Source organism: Engystomops pustulosus, chromosome 5, assembly GCF_040894005.1.
Source record: "Engystomops pustulosus chromosome 5, aEngPut4.maternal, whole genome shotgun sequence".
Taxonomy (NCBI): domain Eukaryota; kingdom Metazoa; phylum Chordata; class Amphibia; order Anura; family Leptodactylidae; genus Engystomops; species Engystomops pustulosus.
In genome coordinates this window covers 191,453,497-191,471,751 of record NC_092415.1, presented here as the reverse complement: position 1 = coordinate 191,471,751, position 18,255 = coordinate 191,453,497, and the positions used below count along the sequence as shown (strand labels likewise).

The window sequence follows — 18,255 nt, the reverse complement described above, 5'->3', positions numbered from 1 at the left end:
ATTAGGGCAGAAGCTTTTAACCAGCGACGTCCCGCGTGCTGCGCGTATTCTCTCTGCGCCGCGTGTATGAAATGTGTTTTCCTCATCCGCACATGTATTATTAACACAGGAAAATACAATGAAGCCATTTGTGTAAACATCACATACAGAATTAAAGAGCAGTTTAATCCTTCAATAATCTGACTAATAATAATAATCTATTAATTCCCTAATAGGAATATTGCTTACCACCGGATATTGCACTATGACAATAGTGTAGTTAAAAAAAATGGATAGAAATGAATGTTATTGTAGGAATTAGGCCGGTTCCACACTAGCGAGTGTGATGCGATGAACTCGCGTCACACTCGCAACGCATGCTGCTAGGAACGCACGGCCAGAACGCTGCACACCGGGAGTGAACTCAGCATGTCAGTTCAGTCCCAGTGTGCAGCGTTCGAGCCGTGCGTTCCGAGCAGCATGCGTTGCGAGTGTGATGCGAGTTCATCGCATCACACTTGCAAGGGTGGAACCGGCCTAAGTCCCACATTGAGATAAAGTTTATGACCTAACCTGTGAAATATCTCTTTAAATACTTTACCATTATCAGCCAGTATTGAATTCCTAGTATGGAAGATCCCTTAACGAGGTGTCATAGAATAGGAAGATATAGGCAGGGGGCTCACGGGCAGGTGAAATCTGTATAACACAGCAAACACCCACCGCCTCTAATGTTGTCCCTTTAAAGGGGTTGTCTAGTCACACAGGACAGGAGATAACTAGCTGGTCTGTGGGGGTCCCAGTGGTGGGACCATCATGGAACACGAGAATCTCGGTTGTACACCTGTTGTACCCCAAATGTATAGAACGCACGTCAGCAGACACCCGCCAATGTGGGGATGACTTACTGATCACAGGGACCCCCATGGATAACGAACAAGAAAGGGTGTCTGTGTCTGCAAATGTGGTGTAGGTCAGCAGAGCATGGGAATAACTTATTTATCACTGGGACCCCCATGGATCACGGGATGCCTTGGGGTGGAGTGTCAGGACGCATGTGCAAGCGGCTGCTCTGTTTATTTTGCGACCCCTGTTTTTATGATCCGTGGTCCCACCACTTAGAACCCCAACAATCAGCAAGTTATTCCCTAAAAAAAATGTACATTTTAAAAAATATAAAAGTTCAAATCAACTTTCCCTAGAACGGAAATACTGTATAAATAAAGCCCTCGTACATCAGTGTAAACAGAATCCTTAAAAAGTTATGGATTTTGGGAGGATAGGAGCAAAAAATGAGAAGTGTGAGTCCAACTTTGGGCCTTACAATATGGGAGATAGAATAAAGATCAATTTTATTCAAATTTTTCTTCTCCCTTTCAATCAGTGCAGTGGTAGAAGCTGATGGAATTGATGCCCTGGTCAGTCTACTGAAGGACAAAGGAGAAGGAGTGATTGCCAACGCGTGCACAGTCCTCATCAACATGGCCACTCAAGAATCGCTGCGGCTCGCTTTGGAAAGTCACGGTGTTATGACGGCCCTTGTGGCTACACTGCAGTCATCTAGTAATTTGGTCCTTAGGAAAGCCCTACTTACTGTGGCTGCCTTGGGATGTGATGCAGAAGCAAGAACTGAGGTAAGTGGCTTTACATATAATGAGGTTTGTGACCCCCCCCCTGGATCACGATAATGGGGCTCCATTGTACCCTTGGGGGATCTCTAGTGATCAGACACTTACCATACATCTTAAACTCAAGCAGTACCAACAGACCGAGCCAGTATTAGATTGGCATATGTTGGGTCTCCCAGAGATGGTGATCTTGACTGCCCACACTTCAACCATAAAATACCATAAATCAAAACCATATGATGTAGAATGTATGACCAACTATCTATAATATCGGAATCATTCTATTTGAAATAGATCTTAATATCAAATGATTACTCAATTCACTTCCAAATTAAGATTTTTGGGGTCCAATATAAAGTGTTAGAACCTGGGGCCCACCGGAGGCTTCTCCGATGCTCCAGTGGGCCAGTCTGACACTGGTCGCAGCAGCTATGTGCATAGCGCACATTTAAGTAGTAATAATCTTCCTTCATATAGAGTCAGTCTTCGATCTAAGAAGGTAATGCACTTTGCAAATGTGAGAATGATGAAGATGATTTAGAGTATAGGAAATCACTGCAAGGCATTAAACCCTCATCATCTGGCGGATTACCTCTATCAATCAATCAATCAGCGCTCACATGTCATGTCCTGCCATGATGATGGCCTGTGCAGGGTGATATTAATTGTATACATTAAGCGCACTGTGATGGCACTTTTAATATCCTAACTATACTTTTTATTTGTTTATCATGCTGTTAATGATTGACGTAAAATAAAAGACAAATGATGGAAAATTATACAAAATATTCAACGCCTAAACTTATATGGAAAGGAAGGGGATTGGCTCCAATTTAAAAAAAAATTCTCTTCTACCTGTGATAGGGCATAACTTTCTGATTGAGGTTGGTAAAGCAGCAAAGAAGTCATGGCCGGTGAAAGTTGGGCACAGCGCTCGGCTATCTTCGATAGTGCCATAGAAAATGAATGGTGCTTCACCTGCTTTTTCGTTCTTGATCAATGTTGTCATAATTAGTAAGAAATTGACTGCTGATTTTTCCCTAATCCTGCCCATTGGGGTTGATTAGGTGCTATCCAAAGATTATTGTTATCTCCGTTCCCACAGCATAACGATCTGATCACTGGGGATGTGACTAGTGTGGACCCCCACCTATCATGAGCACCGAATACACTATTCACAAAAATGGGGGAATGCATCCTGACACTCCATTCATTAATTTGTATAGAAATTGATGAGCTCAGCGTCCAGGTATTACCAGTACTCACATTTAGAATTAGAGTGCTGTTCTCAGCAATTTCTGACACTTCTATAGCTTGAATAGAGTAGCAGGACCCAAGCCCAACCTCATTCAGATACTGCGCGGTCACTGCTCCAAAGCCGGAGCTGCACAAACCATGCGCATGCGCAGACAGCAGGATCGTCAGACGAGGGTGCACAGCTACGAGGAGCTGCGTGACGAAGATTGTGAGTAGGAGGAGAAAAGAGGCTACTGGGACGTGGAGTAGCCGCCCCGCGTAACCTCAGATGCGGCTACTCCAAGCCCCAGTAGCCGCATAAGAAAATTTACATATAACTCTAATAAAAGTTTCCAAAAAAGTGCAGGACGTGAGGATTAGCCCTTAAAAGGTCTCTCCTCACGTCCTATTGATCCACCTACCACTCGATCTACCTTTATAGGTAGATTCGTGGTGGTAGGTTCCCTTTAAGTTGAATTTGTATGTAAGTCGAAACTGTATATTTTATGATGGTAGTTCCAGACAAAAAAATTTTTTGTACCAGTGACAATTGGAGTTTCAAAAATTTTTGTAATGGGACCAAGGATTATCAATAAAGCTTCATTACAGACACCTTACAGCTGATTATTGCAGCCGGGGACTATAGTAACATCCAGAGACTTCACCAGAGGTCACAGTGGGCAGAGGGGTCCGTTTGTAACTAGGGGTCGTCTGTAAGTTGGGTGTCCTTAAGTACCGTCTGTACTGCATTAAATCTTTGAGGCAGCTAACTTTGGTACACTGCTTGATTCTGCACCTAAAAAGTCTCAAACTGCAAAAAGTCTCACCAAAAAAACAAAACAAAAAATGGAAAAGAAAGAAATAAGAGTGATACATGTCCCCCCCCCCCCCATTGACTTGTATTAGACTTTTAAAATCCTAAGGTGCCACAAGTCAGGGTAGATACAGTAGACGTGTACAAGGTACGCAGTAGTTTTGGGAACACTGCATTTGGGGATATAGAAAGACTTTATTGATCATGTTTATTTAGTTTAGGAATGCAGAAGGTCTGATCCATCTTGTGAAGCTTCTCAACTCCAACCATGATGAAGTGAGGAGAAATACATGCTGGGCCATCGCTGTGTTTGCAAGTGATGAAGTGATTGCGGCCGAATTGTACAAATTCGGGTAAGTAAGACGTTCCCTTTAAAATGACACTCAACAGCAGCTGTGATTAAACCTCATTAGAGATAAGCGGACCCGAATTTTGGGTTCTGTGTTCTCCGTTCCCCAGCTCCACCTAACCCAGACATTTTGCTTAATGTGTTGCACAGCTTTACGCTAGTTGCAACTAGGAATGGCTGTGATTGGCCAGGTGGACACTGGTAGACACACCTGGCCAATCACAGCAATTCCTAGTTGCTAGGAGTGTAAACATGCCTGATTGGTTGGTCTGAAGCCCAACATGTCCGGGTTAGGCGGAGCTGCCGAATTGAAGACACTGAGGGAGATTTATCTGAAGTGTCTGAGGTTAAACTGTTCTACTTGTCCATGTCAACCAATCAGAGCTCAGCTTTCATTTTATAAACAGCTGAGGGAAAATGAAAGCTGTTCCCTCATTGGTTGCCATGGGCAACTAGAACAGTTCTGCTCTCAGACACTTGTGATAAATCTCCCCCACTGATCCTAAAGTTTGGGTCTGCTTGTCTCTAATTTCTACTCCACATGTGTCCCCAGCCAATTACATCTTCTGTTTAGGTCCTTTCACCTCAAATTTGTTATATATCTTGTATCTGTTTAGGGCCTTTGAAATTCTCCAAGAGATGAACCTTTCTACAAGTCGTAGAAACAATTTTAGTGAATTAGCTGAAAGCAAGATGCTGGATAACAACCTCTCCCTGAAGTACAACCAGAAAGGACACTTATCCTACAGCAACCTTATAAAGGACGGGTTTTACGACCATGGACGGGTACGTGCCGTGTTGGCCTCCTCAATTGTAGTGTTATCGGCTTTACAACGCACATCCACCTTTCTGCACCATATAAAAGATATGCCTTCCCATGTAGACATAGATGTATCCTCTAAAAGTGACTCATCTCAGTACAAATATGACTCTTCTCACCTCAACATAAATATATGGTGGGCGCTTATGAAGTGGTGTATAGAGAGGGCTCACGGACCAAGCCCTCTCCATACGTGGCAGGTGTTGGCACCTGACCATGGCTCCCGTGCGCCGTTATCTTTAAATCTGGGTTGACGCCCTCCGTGACATCATCAGAGGGCTATGATTGGTGAAGCTGGGAGTCTGTTAAAGGATTGCATAGCTGTGAGATCTATATTACCATCTCCCTGTACAGTGGGTACTGAAAGTATTTAGACCCCTTTAAATTTTTCACTCTTTGTTTCATTACAGTCTATTGCTAAGATCAGAAGAGTTCTTTTTTTGCTCATTAATGCACACTCTGCACCCCATCATGTGGATATTTTTGCTAATTTATAAAAAAAAAAAAAGAAAAACTGAAATATCACATGGTCATAAATATTCAACCCGTTTGCTTTGGCATTCATATTTAACTCACATGCTGTCCATTTCCTTCTGATCCTCCTTGAGATGGTTCTAGTCCTTCGTTGGAGTACAGTTGTGTCTAATTAAATATTGGACTTTATGAGGAAAGACACACACCTGTCTATATAAGACCTCACAGCTCACAGTGCATGTCACAGCACATGAGAATCATGAGGTCTTGAGAACTGCCCATGGAGCTCAGACACAGATCTGGCCAGGGTTTCAAAAGAATTTCTGCAGCACTCAAGGTTCCTAAGAGCACAGTGGCCTTCCTAATCCTTAAATGGAAGAAGTTTGGGACGACCAATACTTTTACACAACACATCATCCTATCCCCCAAACAATGAAACCTTTTTCCAGTTTCCAAGTACACGGCACAGAAATAAACAGAACTTAATTGTAATTCACAGCACTACCCACGGTCATGAGAGGAGCTATTTTTAGAATAAAGCAGCCATGTTTTTCAACCCTTGGACAACCCATTTAAATGTGCATCAACACGATATTTGTTTCCTTTCAGCTAAAACCTAGTGCAAAGTTACCATCCTTAGAAGAACTCAGCAAGCAGCCGCCAAACCAGAACCGGGCTGTTATATTAGTCAACACAAAATATCCAGAACTGTGAGTCTTTTTAATGTATTTCTTATTGAAGGCAGATAAATAGAAGCCACGTTAAAGGGAAAGGTGTAAAAAAAAATATACTCATCTTTCTCAAGTCCAGGACAACCCCTTCCCTGTTTCCTCCCTTTAGTCTCCCAACTTATCTGGAAGTTATGAGGTTCCAATTAGATTTCCACTGAGAATGGATTCTATTCTGGGGAAATTTCTTTAATTATTAAGATTATTTGTATTATTTGTTTTTATTATCTGCATAGGTACGCTATAATGGAAAGACTTGCGCCTGCTCTTTTCCTTCCACCACCCCTGGTGTTAGCTCACAATAACTGATGCAAATAACTGAAGACCTAATGGAAATGTGAACTTTGCCTTAGCAAGCTACAGTGGGAGAAAGCTGTCAATCAGCAGGGGGAGGGCAGGAAAAGCATATCCTATATGAACACAAGGGGGGTTATATATCATTAGTTTTCCTGGGCTTTTTTTGGAATAAAAAAGTCTCAAAGTTGAGGGTTTTTGAGACTTTTCACTGCTAAAAAGTCTCACAGGACTATATACACCACTTCATGAATCTTGCCTAAACATAGAACTACTGGTAGTGCAACACCGTGCAAAGCCGGGTTTCCTGCATTTTTCAGTTTTGCGCCGAATTGCCCCGGGATTTTGGCGCATGCAATCGGATTGTGGCGCACAGGCGGCGACTTTCACGCAACAGAAATCGGGGGGCGTGCCCGTCGGAAAACCCGACGAATTCGGAAAAAAACGTGGAATTTTAAAAAAAAATTGTGCCGCAAAAATAGCACTTACCTGCACCTAAACGGAGGAGGTGAATTCCGACTTCAGCGCAGCAGCGACACCCGGTGGACATCGGGCGCACGACCTTAGTGAATCCCGGCAGAACCCGAATCAACGTCGGAGAACGCGCCGCTGGATCGCGACTGGACCGGGTAAGTAAATCTGCCCCAATGTCTTGACGAGTCTTTCCCTTTGCAGATGTTCTCTAATGCTTGTTTTAGATCACATAGATATATTAATAATAGCCCAACTATACTTCCAGGATTGCACCCACACCACCGCCAGAGGAGGAGAAGCCAGCGCAAGAGCCAAATCATGGCCGATCCCCTTCCTCACACAGCAGGAGCGCTTCTAGAGAAAAAATTGGGTATGTGACATCTATTGCTCCATAATCCTTCCTTCCCGCCCCTTGCCCACCCCACATTATTACACCCAATGTAGTGTGTGGGGTTGAAAAGCCAGAAAGCTTTGTAAATCTCTGTGTAGCTGTGATATCCTCTGGCCAAGAGGTGAAATATTGCAAATAAAGTCCCTTGCACACAGAAGGGGGTAAAAAGTGGCCACATTCACATCAATAGGCAACTTGAATTGGCGTATTGCCCATTGCAGCGTGTGTGAGCCTGACATGTCCTATCTTTGGACAATTTCACGACCTGGACGCCGGCCTCCTATGGAGAAGGGAGGGGTAAGGAGAACTCACACCCCTCCCTTCTGCACCTGGATGTGTCCTGCTCCCAGGTATGGCCCCACTGAGCACACAGCCGCCTACAAAGGGCCCAAGGCTGTACATACATGAGCCAAATTCTCAGCCACAAAGAATCAGATCGAAAGAAGGTCAGTCAACAAGAAAGTCAAAATCCACAACTTTATTTTCATCTCCGTAGGAGAAATGTTCAATCTCCAGTTGATGACAAACAAGATCTTCCTTCAGGGCGATCTCCATCACTAAGCAGAAGTGGCCCCAAGGAAAAATCTTCAAGGTAAATTTGTGCGACTCCTAATCCTTTAACCTTTTGTAGGGTTATAAAACAAGAAAAATATTTATGGACACACAAATAGAAAACTCTATTGTTCTGTCTTGTGTGTGTGTTATATGATAATAATTAGATGTGTTGTTCCTCTTGCCGAGGCTTTTAGTTGAGGTAATTGTGTGCAGATCTACAGATGAATAAGGCACTGAGGAGGAATGGCCGCTTTCATGTTAAAACTGCTAAAGTCATCAGGAAACCTTGAATTTTTTTGGTTGCATTGAGGCTTCTTGAGACTTTTCACTGCTAAAAAGTATAGACCTCTTCATTTATCTGGCGTAAACATAGAACTACTGCTAGTACAACACTGCAAAACCAGAGTCATGACTTGGGACTTTTTCAAGTCCCATAAAAGGTCTCACAGTTACTCCACTCCCCTGCTGGTGTATGTGCTGAGACTTTTTATGCATTTTGAGACTTTTTTTGGGACTTTTTGAAAATAGAGACCTTGGGGGATATTTATCAGGACCTCTGCACACCGCCAGTGGCGCAGAGGCCCTGAAATAATCGCAAATGCTAGCTTTTACGATTATTTGCCCCGATCCGCCACCTTCACATCAGTGGGGCGTGAAGGGGGCACGGCCGGCCGAGCGGAGGGCACGGCCGGACGGTAGAGGGCTGGCGCGGGGCGTTACTGTCCCCGCGCCTGCGCACTCGCTGCTGCCGGCGACTTTTCATACGTGAAAAGTCGCCGGCTACGTGTTTTTCTACGCCAGGCCCTGCCTGGCGTAGGATAGACGCTGCGCTGCTGGCAGCCCGATACATGAAGAGGCAGAAGCCTCTTCATGTATCGGACTGCGAATTTGCAGCGGCGGGGCTATCATACACTGTCGCACGAGCGCCAGTGTATGATAAATATCCCCCCATAAGAGAGAAAATAGACCATAAGAACATCTACTAAAAGGGCTAAATCCACTTCAATGAATCTGATGGGCAGTGGTGTTCCGAAAATAGACATAGAACTGACCCAAAGAGCTGGTCTTATGATAAATAACTCCCATGGAGTCAGAGTCAGTGTTCATTTTGGAGTTAGAAGATTGGATTACCGACTCCACAGCCCTGTCTCAAATCACTCAACAATTATGACCAGCAAAGTTTGGGGCATTTTATAAGGTTTCCAGAAATACCTTTCCCGTTTTACAAGAATCTTTTATTTTAGAAAAAAATACTTTTTTTGTCTTTATGCAAATGAACCCCTTACTTCACTGGGAGTAGACACACCCCTTACTTCCTACTCACACTCTCTTCCTTCTGTACCTTCTATGGGAGATTATTGTTTAAATGACTGGTGCTAAAACTAGTGCACAAGCCCCCTGTGCATTTAGAAGCTCATTTGCATAAAGGTGAAAATGAAAACAACAGATTTCTGAGAAACAGTGATCACATGTCTGGAAAGCTTAGCCGGATAGGTCATGAATAAGTGCGCATCTTAAACGCGTCGACTTACAGTTTCTTCGCAACAATGTGATTTAATGGCCGTGAATTAAAGATTCTAATATGGAATAAGATAAAAGAAGGGATTTTTAACCTCATCGCCAAATTGTGCTGAAACCAATCTCTTTGCGTACAGAGATTCTCTTGATGACATAAAAGTCGTTATAGGCCCAAAATACGTAAGCCCTCAACACATTGTCCATACATGCTTGATGGATACTTAATGTCTACCGTGACTTTTTATGGAAATCCGTCTCTCTCTGGATTCTTCCTTACATAGTTGCTAGAGTTAGGAGGTCCTCATACACCAATTCTGCAGGAAGTTTTCTTTTAAGTGGGTTTCCTCCGCGTCCTCCGGTTTCCTCCCACACTCCAAAAAACATACTGGTAGGTTGATGAGATTGTAAACCCCAATGGGGATAGGGACTGATTTGGAAAGCTCTGTGCAGCGCTGCATAATCTGTGTGTGTTATATAAATAAAGGAATTATTATTATTAACCCCTTCACGCTGTGAAGGGTGTATGAAGAGGGCTCACGTACTGAATGGCTATGGTGAGGTAGCCTTCTATCCGAGAATCACAGGTTATTGCTCTGCAGCAGATATATCTGCATTATACGCTGCAGCCATCACGTGTAGGCGGGATGCGTTCATACGCGCCAGAGAGCACGGCTATCATTTTTCCTCCGCTACGAGCCACCCAAGACTGCAGCATATGTAAAATTGTTCTCCCGACAGATGTTTTCACTTTACACTAATTAATAGGAACCATGTGCAGCCGAAAAATCATGTACAGTTTTCTCCAGGATTCAGAAATCCTCTACTGAAAGACATATGTGCCATGGGATGTGTCAGACGATTCTTTTTTTTTCATTCTGAATTAACGAACAACTAAATTGAAGCAGATGTGTTTTCTAACAGCGGGGCTTCACGTGATGGATATCAGGGCAACACATCACCCGCACCAGTCCCGCAGCTTATCTCCAATGAGTCTGGTCCTTTATTAACAATATCATGCAGGGAAAATCACCCTCATTATTCATTGGCTGCTTTAGAAGGTAACTATTCTATATGTAATAAGGCGAATTTTATTTGACGGTATTTAAAGGAAAACTACCATCAAAATCCTTCCTGATAAACCAGAGAAACGTACCCATAGATTCAGGCACCGGGACTGTAGTAATCATCTTATATTTGTTATCTATGGCCTCCTTCCTTCTAAAATCAACTTTTAAAATTATGAAAATGAGTCAGAAGGACTCTGGGGGGGATAGTGTTAGCGGACCCCTTTTCCCGGTACGGATTACTGGTTTGGCAACCTGACTTGGACATATTACCTGATTAGTGGCCGAATAGGCAATCAAAATGAATGCGCCTAGCAATTAGACATGCTATGATTGGCCAGGCGGAACTCTCGTCATTTACCTGATTGGCTGTTTGTCCACCAATCCAGTAATACGTCTGGGTCAAGTGGCCGAACCCGAACCGGGACGTCAGGTCTGCATATGTCTAATCCACACCAATCACCTTTAATTGTCAGTAGAGATGAGCGAATCTTTTCTTATATTTGTTACTAATCTGGCACCGAATCGTGTCTGAATATTTTCCTGTTCGCTTTGGACAAATCTTGTGTACATATATGATAAAAACATCTCAGTTAAAAAATTTTTGGATGGTTTCTGTTTTTGTCCATTTGCACCACATCCGTTAGGCTTTAGTTTTTGTAGCATTTATGTGAAAACTGAAAATGTTAACACTCATACAAAATGAACAAAATGATATAGACAAGTCTGTGTTTTAGATGACTAGAGGGTGTTATACACCAATTTCCAAGACAATTGTTACATCGGATCAGACTGAATGGATGTGAACCGGAATTGAATCCTACAAAAAATTCGGCAAAGCTTCATCAAAGTGAATCTTGAATGATTTGCTCTTCACATGTTTTGGATGATCCCTTTAAGCTTCAGTAGTAACAGTGAGAACTGTCCATCACATAGTTGGGGTTGTTGCAGCGGGGTCCTCCGGAGGTAATATTTTTACGGTAAGAAGTTTCGGAGTTACTATCCTGGACACAAATCTTTGGTTGTATTTCCTCTTCTATTCCTCCAGACGCACAGTATTTCAGCCTGTGTAGTTTTCGGAGACGTTTTTCTGTAGTTCATCTAAATTCGGCGACTTGGTTTAAAACAATATTGCAGACAATATATCTTACAAACAACGTGTCTCCTCCTCGCTTGGCAAAGGTCGGCTGGAACCTTATTCTTCCACTTCTGTCAATGTGGTATTAATTAATCTGTCCAGAAACGTGTGATTTATAGACACTAACTCTTATTGTAACCCAAATTTGTCACCGAAAGGAAAACATTTCGTGTGTATATTTATGCTTCCCCATATACTGCACATTTTTGCGTGTCCTTTGTTGCACAGCCGTGTCGATAGGTCTCGCCTAATAAATGGCAGAGGGGAACAATATGTTTTAGATGTCGTGGTTTTTTTCTATAGTCTTATGTCCAGGAGAGATTTTTTTGTGAATTCCCCTCCGGATGTGTCTAATATAATAAAATAGGACAAATTCAACAGTAAGTGTAAAGTATGAAGGCGAGAAAAGAGCTCTGTGCATATAAGCTTATAATCTAAAACAGGAAAGCAGAGAAGCAGGGGTGATAAGGAAGCTTATGTAGTTATAAAGAGGCAGTTTTGGAACCAAGGGGTGACCCAAGGCCGGGTTATAGGGTTATCAGAAGACAAGGAGTTATAGGGTGTGATTGAAGGTTACAAGTGTTGGAGAATGAGGATGGTATTTGAAGTTACAGCGGAAAGTCCAAAACATGTAAAACATAATGCCCCCGGGGGTCACTAGTAAGGGGGTCTCACTGCCCCTAATAAATGTTTACTGCCGCTCGACTTTCTCTCTGTGGGACTGAGCTCTGTATTCGCACCCATAGAGAATGAAGGAGGTGGCAGTGTGTATGCTTAACCTGCTGCTCCATTCAGGATCCCTAGATTGAGGGGGTCCTAGCATATTCTCATTATCAGGTGGGATCCCAGGGATCAAGTCCGACTCCTGTGGATTGGGAGTAGCTTTACAACTTGGACCAACCCCTTTAAAGCTAGACTGGGATGCTGACCCCCTTAAGGATGCGTCACCTTTTGTGATGGAATTCTAAATCGTTCTAATTTTTCTATATGCCATTCCTCCTAAAAATGTTCAAATAGACAACCCCCCCCCCCACTGTGATTGGATAACATTAATGAAATTGATATTACAAGGAATAAACTTTTCTTTAAGTTAATAATTTTATTAGCAATTAAATAAAAATCTTTGTTATCTTGTGCTGTTCCTCTGTTATTCTTCCTAGAAATGTATACGGTAATTGCCCAATGTGTGTAACCAGTTGTGGGGCGCATCTTATTGTGAACTGTGGTGGAATACTGTTACAGAATGTAGGGATAGAAAATTAATTAAATTAATAACATTTCTGTAAGAAAAAGGAACGGCAAAACATTATGAAAAAGTTGTGTTCAATGTGTATGTAGTTCTAGCCTCTGCTGTGGGACCATGGGGATTAAATGCTGCATTATTAGCATTTTTACATCAATATTTTTACAGCTTTTATTGAATTCAATGTAAACTGTATTTATTCATATGTATATAGCTCCCCCTAGTGGTGGCTGCAAGCTGCTAGTTTTAATCATAATGAGCACTATGGTTTTGAGACATCTGTGTGGGTGGAGTGTTTGCAGATTGAAAATAGAGCAAGAATTTGGCTAAATCCACTGCATCATCAGTGTTTGATGTACATTGAGGTCTCCGAGTATTTGATGTACATTGATGTCTCTGAGTATTTGATGTATATTGAGATGCCCCAATTTGACCTGGGATTTCCCACACTTGGTGACATGTGGACTAGTTGCCTCCAGCTATGGGGTACAACATTTAACTTGGCTCCTGAACTATGAGACTGTGTATTGAACGACATTTGTGACTTCTGCGTAAATATAAAATATGTGACAATCCATTTCAGCAAAATAAAGAATAGGGCGAAGAAAGAAGAAGAGAAGACGAAAGAAGACGAAGAGATACCGCCAGCGATAACCCAACCTGAGCCCCTTCCTCCGATAACTCCGTGGTCTCCACCCGTTGACCAAGACTTGATTGACTACATCGCTGAAGTCACCAGTACAATCCTTCCTCTCCCTCACCCCAGGGAGCAGGTTGTTGCTTTAGCAAAGTAAGTAAATATTATCTCCAATGACCCATCTAGCTAATTCTGTCATTTCCCGGATAATTTTTCTGAATTTCATTGATATATGGGTCATTTATCATCAACGCCATTACTCCAAGAGGAAGCCTCAAGTTGGTCAATGTAGTGGCTTCACAGTGGTTGTCCATTATACTCAGGGGTGAACCTAAACTTTCTGCCGCCTGAGGTGAACTATAGATGCCCCTTCTCCTCCCTATCCAGCACTAGTATATCAAGTAAATTTTTTACTAGGTGTAGTCTACATGCATTGTCTCACCCCACTACTGTTAAGTGGCTGTTCGTGCTTTACATCAGGTCACTGACCCCTCATGCTGCCCCATCTTGCTGCAGGTTCTGCTGCCTGAGGCGAGAGGCTCAGCTTGCCTCATTGCTGGCACATCCCTGATTGCTCATTATACCAAATATGATATAATAAACGAGGTAACTTCAACCTGGGGATTTCGGGGATAACACTTTTCAAACTCCGTACCTTGGTTTAGCTAGTGCCAATACAATTCAGATGCTTTGATTCTCCATTATTATTATCATAGAAGTAATTGCACAAATGAATAGTTCTAGAGGTCATAGTACATAGAAGCAGTGTCAGACTGGCATGTTTTTGGGCCTACCATAGGTGGTGATCTTGAGGCCCCACCCTTCAACCATAAAACACCATTAGAAAATCACATCATGTAGGATGTATCATCAATAAAATCTAATGATCTATAATATCAGAATTGTCCTATATGAAATAGATCATAATATTCAATGATTACTCCATTCACTTCCAAATGAAGATCTTTTGGGACCATTATAAAGTGTTAGAACCTGGGGCCGACTGGAGGAATCACTGATGCTCTGGTGGGACAGTCCGAAAGTGCATAGAAGAGAGTGCAGGGGGTAATTGTGTAGGGGGTGAGTAGACTAAAACTATTATTAACCAGGATCCCATTACGTGTGCAGTATACGGGAGACATCATAACGACCAGTCTCCCCCACCAACACAGAGACAACTGAGGAATAGAGATAGAACAAGAAGGCTAAATATGCAGATTTCAATTTGTAGAATGGTCAGTGAGTGTTACTAAAGAGTAGAGTGTTATAGAGTTTTACTTATCTTGTTACTACACTTATTGTAATATTAATTAATACTTAGTTTGGGGAAATATTAGGTACAGGTTAAAGAAAATCTACCATCAAAATCCATCATGATAAACCAAGAGCACTTACTCATAGATCCAGGCACCGGGACTGTGGTAATCTTCAAATGAGCCAGAAGAGCTCTGGGGGGGGGGGGGTGTTTCCAGAGCCCCTCTGTGCTTTAACATTGCAGGCTGTTACTATGTTGCACTGGGGTTACTTGGCCCCACTAATTACATTATTCTGATGCCCACCCTTCATCATCCCCTAGGAAATGGACCCTACTAGTCTCCAAATTAGGATGTCTTCCTCTGTGTTTCTGGGCTCTACTATTAAATTAGAGCCTAGGCCCATCTGAGGATCCTCTGGTACTGGGCTGTTACACTGTACAGGAGCATTTCCCCCTCCCACTATGTTATAGAGGGAGGAGGAATTGCAGAGGGTGAGGGATAGGCAGTGTAACAGCCTGTGAAGCTACAGTATGGAGGGGCTCTGGTTCTCTCAGACCCCTTCTGCCTCATTAGCATGATTAGAAAAGTTGATTTTAGAAGGCAGGAGGCCATGGATAACAAATATAAGAAGATACCACAGTCACGGTGCCTGGATCTATGAGTAAGGCTACATTCACACGAACGTATGGAGGACGTATATACGGCCGACGTATATACGGCCAATATACATCCCCCATACACTCCTATGGGCGCACGGCACCCTTCGGGAGCGGTACGGTGCAGCACACGTGCGGCACCGTACCGTTCCGTACCCGGGAAAAAGATAGGACATGTCCTATCTTTTCCCGTAATACGGCGCCGTGCACCATAGGTTGCTATGGAGAGGGGCGGGGGTGAGCTGCGCTCACCTCCTCCTCCTCTCCCCATACACTGCCGTTGCCCGCTACGGTACGGTACGGGCGGGCAACGGCAGTGTGAATATAGCTTAAGGCCTCTTGCACACTAGCGTTGCGTTTCACGTCAGGGTGCAATGCGTGAAAAACTGACGTTTTTGGCTGCGTTTTTGTTCCATTTTTCCTTGGAGTAATTAGCGTTTTTGCGTTTTACACGCGCGTTTTGTTAGCGTTTTTTTTGCGTTTTCGGCGCATTTTTCACGCGCGAGTCAATGGTAGAATCGAGCATTTTTCAAAGGGACCATGGTTTGGGATTAAAATGGGTTATTTAATTAAAAAATAATGTCTTCTGATAAGTTGCAAACATCTGCGATCTATTCTTCACTGTTCCGCGCGCGTATATTATCTCCCGACAAATTAGCAGATGTGAAGAACAGTGAAGAATAGAATAAAACCAGTGAACACAGTGAAAACAGTGACCACAGGATCATTTAAGAGAAAAACACAGTGCAGAACACAGTGCAGAATAGATTACAGATGTTCGGCACATCTGCTTACTTGTCGGGAGATACGCGCGGAACGGTGCGCCCAAAATAGCATGTGAAGAACAATATATATGTGTGTGAAGAATACATTGCAGATGTTTAAATACATCTGCAATGTATTCTTCACACATATATATTGTTCTTCACATGCTATTTTGGCCGCACCGTTCCGCGCGTATCTCCCGACAAGTAAGCAGATGTGCCGAACATCTGTAATCTATTCTGCACTGTGTTCTGCACTGTGTTTTTATCTTAAATGATCCTGTGGTCACTGTTTTCACTGTGTTCACTGGTTTTATTCTATTCTTCACTGTTCTTCATTGTGTTTTTTTAATTAAATGATCGTTCGCGAGCAGGGGAAATACTGTTATTCTGGTCACCTAGCAACCCTTACGTTTAAAACGCATTGCACTCGCATTGCACTTGCAATGATTGCGAGTGCAATGCGTTCTTGATGCATCTCCATAGACTTGAATGGGGCGTGAAAAACGCGCGTGACTCGCAAAAATAGAGCATGCTGCGATTTTGACGCGCGTGCAAACGAACGCAAGCACGCGCGTGCAAAACAACGCTAATGAAGAAAGACCCATTGAATACAATGGGACAGAGTGCAATGCAAGTTCTGCGCGTCAAATGCACGCGCAGAACTCGCGCGTGAAAAACGCCAGTGTAGAAGGGGCCTAAGTGTCCCTGGTTTATCATGATGGATTATGATGGTAGATTCCTTTAGAACATGTCCTCTGCCGTAAGAAGGAGACCCGCTCTCCAGTGTCTACGCTGCTACCATTGAAAGTTCTTAATTTTGCAGGTCAAGCATTACTGCCCTGCATTCAGTAACACGTCCATCTCCGGCCTAACCTTGTGCTAATAAATATCTTTTTCCCCCACTTAACTACATAATCACTATATTTGCTTAATTTCTACCGACTCCAGCCCAAAATTGGTTTCATCTTAAGCTTTTATGTTGGGCTTTTAATCTTGTATAAAACACAGTTTAGCAGACAAGATGCCGCGAGCGGCTGCATACATTACCATTTTAATTTATTTAATGATCGGAGTATAATTGCCGCAATCACTCAGCGGACGCTTAAAGGGAGGGGGAAAAAAAGCTACTTTTGTTTTTTGATGGTACTTGAAAACTGTCACAAATCTGAAAAATGATGGATATGCTTACATGTGCTGAAGGTTTATTGCCGAAAAGATGGGCGGGGCCATCGCGAAGGATCGATTGCATGAATTCAGCTGGGAGCTTCATGTCAGTGAGCTGAAGTACGAGCTAAAGAGCAATGTGATTCCTATTGGAAGGATCAAGAAAGGGATATTCTACCACCGGGCATTGCTGTACAAGGTAAGTGTGTACTGCACACAGTAGGGGATTATATCTCCTCGAACATCTGTTCCTGCCCTCAATATACATGTACTCAAAAGTCATTTCAGGACCTTTGTAGGTCCTTCAAAGGTCCTGAAACCACAGATTGAAAGCAGACAGAAGGGACACATCCTCCATTCCCCAAGAAGCTAATTCTAGCACCAGATGTAGGAAGTGATTGCAGACTTGTAGGGGCTATAATATTCCTACAGCACAGGGCCCACTGCGTCTCTTTCCACCCCTGACTGCACAGTCTATGGATTTCTAGAGCACGGACCCCATCACTGGGATCAGGGGTGGACAAAATGCCAATGCAACTGGTGCACTGAGGACTCGAAATCTAAATTGGGGTATGTTCATAACATAAAACACATTACTTAGTATCTTTCATCTTTAAATTCTGGTCTTGTCACCTCTTCCACATTCTGTGACATCACGTTCATAGCGAAAGTCTAAACAGATCCCCTGTAATATAGAAAAGCTGTGAAATGTGGATATGGATAGGGGAATCAGTCATCTCCTATTTGCATCCCCCTTAAAGGGAACCTGTCACCAAGTTTTACCGCACTAAACCTCTCTCAGGTGGGGTATGAATTGCCCTTTATGAAATGTCCTCCTTTTTGTGAAATCTCACCAATTTACCAATAAAGAAAATATGCCAATATGACTCTTCTCACCTCATGTTCACTTGAGATGAGTCAAGTTTAGTGAATGCAGGGTGTGTGCCACTTCAGAAGTCCCTATATTTGGTTTTCCAGTACAAAGATATATTATATTGTGTCATTTTACAGACAAGAATCTCATCTTTCAGATAACATCAGTCTTGTGGTTCTAGGAGCTACAGAACCGG

The 18,255-nt window shown here is 43.0% G+C and overlaps 1 protein-coding gene across 2 annotated transcripts in view; it reads left to right on the top strand.

Annotated features, from left to right (window-relative positions):
* Positions 1-18,255, top strand: part of ARMC3 (armadillo repeat containing 3) — a 54,560-nt gene that overhangs the window by 34,897 nt on the left and 1,408 nt on the right. For both annotated transcript variants that reach the window (XM_072154173.1, XM_072154172.1), the window contains exons 11-18: positions 1,364-1,613; positions 3,874-4,010; positions 4,624-4,792; positions 5,910-6,010; positions 7,062-7,166; positions 7,684-7,779; positions 13,289-13,495; positions 17,222-17,384. In XM_072154173.1, the coding sequence (XP_072010274.1) occupies positions 1,364-1,613; positions 3,874-4,010; positions 4,624-4,792; positions 5,910-6,010; positions 7,062-7,166; positions 7,684-7,779; positions 13,289-13,495; positions 17,222-17,384 (1,228 nt within the window). The remainder of the gene's footprint in view (positions 1-1,363; positions 1,614-3,873; positions 4,011-4,623; positions 4,793-5,909; positions 6,011-7,061; positions 7,167-7,683; positions 7,780-13,288; positions 13,496-17,221; positions 17,385-18,255) is intronic.